General features: G+C 36.8%; 1 protein-coding gene across 1 annotated transcript; it reads left to right on the forward strand.

The window, feature by feature from the left end:
* Window positions 1-1270: 1270 nt before the first annotated feature.
* LOC113287744 lies at window positions 1271-4973 on the forward strand. Its single transcript, XM_026536577.1, has 3 exons — window positions 1271-1422; window positions 2068-2119; window positions 4520-4973. The coding sequence occupies exons 1-3, from the start codon at window positions 1332-1334 to the stop codon at window positions 4677-4679; spliced, it is 303 nt and encodes a 100-aa protein (XP_026392362.1). The 5' UTR covers window positions 1271-1331; the 3' UTR covers window positions 4680-4973.
* Window positions 4974-5346: the final 373 nt, after the last annotated feature.

The raw sequence follows: 5346 nt of genomic DNA on the forward strand, positions 1-5346 counted from the left end.
CGGCGCCGGCATGGTCGATAGTTTTAAAACCACGCCGGTATAATACTACCAAAGTGACTAACTTCTGGATGTTTTTCTAGTGGTACCGACATTCTCTACATGTAAGGTTTCAAGCCGGTATTTGGTGCCGGCGTGCTATATAATTTATAAACCACGACGGAATTCGGTACCGGCGTGCTCGATAATTTATATACCATGACGGTATTTAAGTTCAAAATTCTTTAACTCCTGGATGTTTTTCTTGCGGTACCGGCATAGTAAATTTAGGAGTGAACCATGCCGGTTTGGGTATTCCATGGAATATTCCGTGGTAGGTAAAAAGTTAACTGCGTGCCGACATGGATTGTTTTGGTTGAAGACCATGCCGGAAATTGTTTCAAAATGGGGGATATTTTTCGCCGGCATGGAAATAGTATGAATTCCATGCCTGTTCCAGTGATGCCGGCGTGGTATTCATACTACGTGTATGCCGGCACCAAGCTTTTTCAGAGAAAAAAAATGGTGGTTTCAATTTTTTTTTTCAAATTTTCGACCTCTTAGCAACATTACCTGTGTATTGGGGATACTTGTATATTGAACTTGTTTACTTTCTTGGGTTGGTTCTTCAAAAAACACTTCATGCTCACGAAAATCATATTCCAAGGGTGTTGGTTCATCATATAAGTCCAATTGTGAGTTGTCATCATTAACCGAAGATTGAAGATATGCTTCTTGTTGTAGTTGAGCTAAAGATTCAGCAGCTGCAATTCTCTCCTCACAATCATCTTCCATTTTTATAAAAAAATTTCCACTCAAAAATATTTTTCCCTCCTTCTACTCTCACCTCACTCACACAAATTCAAATAAAGATACACACTAATCTATCCCCCAAATACTAAAGATTTTACAAATTATTATTAACCACTAAACCTGATTAGTGATGGCTAGATTAAGAATTAAAAAAATAACTACATAAGGGGTGACCCAAATTTGATATTTGAATCCAGTTTTTGTCATGTAGCTATATCCCACAATCAGTTTTGATATCCCCAATCGCACGTTCCTATAAACCTCTACGGAAACGTGAATTCAAGAAATTTGTGCAACCAAACTTGCAAAAAGAAATCGTAATTCCACCAAATCCGCTAGAACCATGAATTCCATCTTGAAATTCCCCATGTAAACCCACCATAAGGTCCATAACGATCTTGATTGTGTTGGGCTGAAATAGCATGTCTCTAAATGGACCGTGATGATTAACCATGAAGTCGTAGACAGTATCATATAAAACCTTAGATTCTATACCTCGCAAACTCTTTTTGAGGTTTCTCTCTGCCTATTCCCGTAGTCCCATGGCGAAGAACAGAAACAAGAAGAAGAAAGATGGTGCTTCAGCCATGGATACCTCTGGCTCTACACAGAACCAAGAAGATCTTCCTCAAGGTTATATTTTTTCAATCTTAAGCTTTCTTCGATATTGTTTTCGTTGGATACCTGAACCATGAAATTTAGGTTTAATTCAGTTGAAGTAACCAATTTAATTTGTGGAGGTACCTTGATATTTAGCTTACTGCTGCTGAAAGAAAGCACTAACTATGTATTTGGAGAAATCAATTGTTACACTGATTTTGCAAACTACGTCAAGACAAAGGGGTTGTTCTGCAGCTTTTTTTAATCGAACCATGTAATCGACTAGCTTAACCTAAAATTTTAATGATAGATGTTAATAAATAAAATAGGTGGTGGCTTTTTCTTAATGCCAAGTGGGACGGATAGGTGAAAAAACTGTGGTTTGAGTGGCAGGTAGATACACCTGAATGCAGAAACTGTGACCTTCTGCTTAACCACGAAGTTTCAGTTGCTCATACTAGAAACATGAATGGTGAGGTAGGTTTAGAGAAAAAAATTGGGCATAATTTGGAGTAGATATAGATATGTGAGGGTTTCATTAGCTATCAGGAGCGCCTTAACTTTAGATGGTTTTGGTTTCAATGGACTATGGAGTTCCAACTTTCTCACAGTTCATATTGTTCCTCACCCTATAATGATAAATCTAGTGTTTACTCACTATTCCAGTTTTATCTGCAGCGATGGACACAACCGAAACAATAGCTTCAAAGGCTCCTGGTGTTCTCAACAGGTAAGAAATCTCGAACTGTGGTATGAATTATTCTTATTGATAATGCTAGCTATCACGTAAAAGTTCATAGGCATGAGAGCGACACCCATTTACCAGTCCAAAACTTTTAATCGCTATTCCGTCGGCTCCATTTATAATTGTACATTGTTTTCATGGCGACCTAGCTGTGTTCTGTGCTAAAACATTTTTGGTTTCAATTTATCCTCATAGCATCACTAGGCATCACCGGGGCCTACGGCCCCGTCTCAACCTTTGTGATTGTCTTGTGTGGTTTTGGTTTATATATGGTGCACTCATGTTGAGTCAATGATTTTTTACCATTTTGCCACTAACGGATATCTCCGCCATTTGGACTAACATTCCCAAATTCTTTCAAAGGGTTTTATCCTAAAATCTCAAAAACATTTCTATAAACACGTGAGGATGAACCCTGAACCCTGATCTCAAAAACAAATATGTACACACGAGTGATGCTACGTTGACCGGGGCTGTATCCCGGGAAAAATCCCATGAGAGACAGCCCCGTGGCCCCCACTGGAGAACTGCAGGGGGAGGGGGGTGGGCGTTACTCACCATGGGTCCCACTGAAGTTGTCTCTATCAGGAAATCCCACGAAATTCCAGCCCCGGTAGATGTAGCATTATTGTGTACACACAGTGAGGAGGTTCTTCGTTAGGTACCAACTGACGCTTTCAGTATTTCATCTCCCTCTCATTCTCTTCTCAAATTTCACCCAAATCTCAAACTTATTGCACACCCAAATGAAAACCTAGAATTTATGAGAAATATCATCTCCCCTGGGGAAATACGCGAAGAATGCAAATGAAAACTTAAAATTTCTTATGGTTTAGATTATGAAACCCCAAAACAACATCTTTTCATATTTATCTTAAGGTGTTGGTATCAATTTGCTATCTTATTCTCAGTTCTAAATATTTTTTGTTTGTTTTTGAAGCATCTTAATTGAGTGTTACAGTTATATTATATATGACGCATGGCATGAATATATATTATGAAAAATTTAAAAATGAACTAAACATTTTTCTCGAACTTTTTATGAAACATTCTATTCTCATTTGGTTCCCAGTAGTTTTTCAACCATAAAATGCACATGTTAATACTTCATTATCAATATATAGTTGGGTACTACAGTTATAAATCTTTTTTTATTTTCTGTAGTAGCATTATCTAGGGGGTGCTCATTCAAGTTTACAAAATATTCCAGAAATATGATCTTTATGTAGCTAAGGTTGATACTTGATACATAACAACTGGCGAATGATTTCATCAATCCAAAAAAAATGGCGAATGATTTCTCTATGTGGAGGACAACATGAGATTGTTTTAGAGGGTAACCATGGCAAGGGTAAGAAGAGGATGGTGAGGTTAGTCGAGGGTCTGCCTTCAGCCAGGCTACATATTGAATGAGATGATTACATCAATTGATCAGCAGATATGGACTATGAGTCTATGACATCAGCTGCAACGAAGACGATAATGACTGTGATAGCATTAGTAGTGGGAACGTGAGGTGTAGTGGCAGTAGGATTAGTAGTGTATTGTTGCAAGAAGAAAGGGTACTCAGTGGTGAATGCGAGACGCAACGACTAACCCTAGTGTATAGGTTTCAGACATAGTATCATCCAACTCCTAAAACAATCAATAGCACAGAGCCATACAGTGCATTACCTACCTAATAAACTTCTGCTGTGAATGATTTTTTTGTTTTCCGCCTAAACTTTTTGCTGTGAGCTAAATTTTGAAATATAATTCTGTTAATTAAGAAATATGTTGTTTTAGTGAAGAAAGGAATCTAAGTTAGTTGAGGAATCCAAGTTAGTCGGCTGGAAAACGAAATAATTAGGCAAAGGCAATGATGGGGCCAGGGTATAATCTCTGCCGTCAAAATTCTGAACGATCTGAACCACTCTTTGACCTACATACATACACACCACCTTTCCTTAGAACATTGTCATGTCCTATTCAGATGCCTTTATTTGGAAATCATATCAAAAGGGGTGCAGAGCTGCAACATTTTTATTTGGATATTACGTTGGATGGAACCCATATTTGGAAGAAAAAAAAAATCCTGCTTCAACCTTATATCTAATAATGAAATTGGAGCATGCTGCAGTAAAATGAACTCTTGTATTTTATCATCTTGAATTGTGTTTTTTTGGGGTCATCTTATTGCTGAGCATAAACTACAAAATACCTTTAAAATGAATTGAAGAGCGCACATAACTTCTTATTTGTGATGTAAGCCCCGTATTTGACGAATCCTGTTGTTAGAAAAAGTTCTGTGCCAGCATTTATATCTGCAAGACTTCTTCTAGATGAATTGAAGTTGAATAGCTTCCTGGCTTTGCTCATTTTTGTGTGTAAACATTCTTATGACAGGAAGATAAAGAAGGGTGTTGCGATAAGGAGATCAAAGAACCTTCGTAAGATGAAAGCCGTCGAGAAGGCTATTTCAAGAGGTGAAAAGGAACAAGAGAGAATCGTGAAGAACGAAAACAAAACATCGAGAACACAATCCGCTAAAACATTGTATGAGTAGATATTGTTTTAGCCTTAATTTAAATGGCGGTGCAAAATAGATATATTGTTGGTCTTAATTTTAAATGACCAGGTAAAATAATTGCGGCAGAGCCGCAGAGATTATCTTGTCTTTGTTTTCCACCTTATAACCTTTCATCTTGAATTTGATTAACCATCAAGGTTGTATTACTCTGTACCAAGGTTTGAAAAATGGGTCATGACTCAGGTCATGGCTACTGCGTGTGACTGTTATAACGCGTTTTGACGGGTGTAAGCACGTTTCGGGTCAAAAAATACATTGTTTATTTCGCTATTTTAAAACGGGTGCTACAACGGTTAGTTAGAAAATAGATAAGAATTATAATATGAAATTCCTATGTAATGGTTATAACATACGTGAAAAGAATTATAATGGGTCCTATAACGTTGTTGCAACGTTTTTTATATTTTGTTATTTTACTTTTAAGGTTTTGATTGTAAATTATTTATATTCCTTTTTCTAAGAAAACGGCTATAACGACGTGAAAATAGGTAGAACGGTTGTGAAAACTCATGTTAAAATGTCATGAGTACACAAGTTTACAACTTTTAAATATCAGATTTTTCATTTTTATTTAAAATGTCACGAGCACACAAGTTAATAGCTTTTAAGTATTATCATTTTTGTTTTATATTTATAATTGTTT

Source organism: Papaver somniferum, chromosome 6, assembly GCF_003573695.1.
Source record: "Papaver somniferum cultivar HN1 chromosome 6, ASM357369v1, whole genome shotgun sequence".
Classification (NCBI taxonomy): domain Eukaryota; kingdom Viridiplantae; phylum Streptophyta; class Magnoliopsida; order Ranunculales; family Papaveraceae; genus Papaver; species Papaver somniferum.

Excerpts from the sequence above, each read along its gene's own strand:
- LOC113287744 (XM_026536577.1), top strand. The coding sequence starts at position 1,332 with ATGGCGAAGAACAGAAACAAGAAGAAGAAAGATGGTGCTTCAGCCATG. Across the intron at positions 1,423-2,067 it reads CCAAGAAGATCTTCCTCAAG|CGATGGACACAACCGAAACA; the intron begins GTTATATTTTTT and ends TTTTATCTGCAG. Across the intron at positions 2,120-4,519 it reads GCTCCTGGTGTTCTCAACAG|GAAGATAAAGAAGGGTGTTG; the intron begins GTAAGAAATCTC and ends TTCTTATGACAG.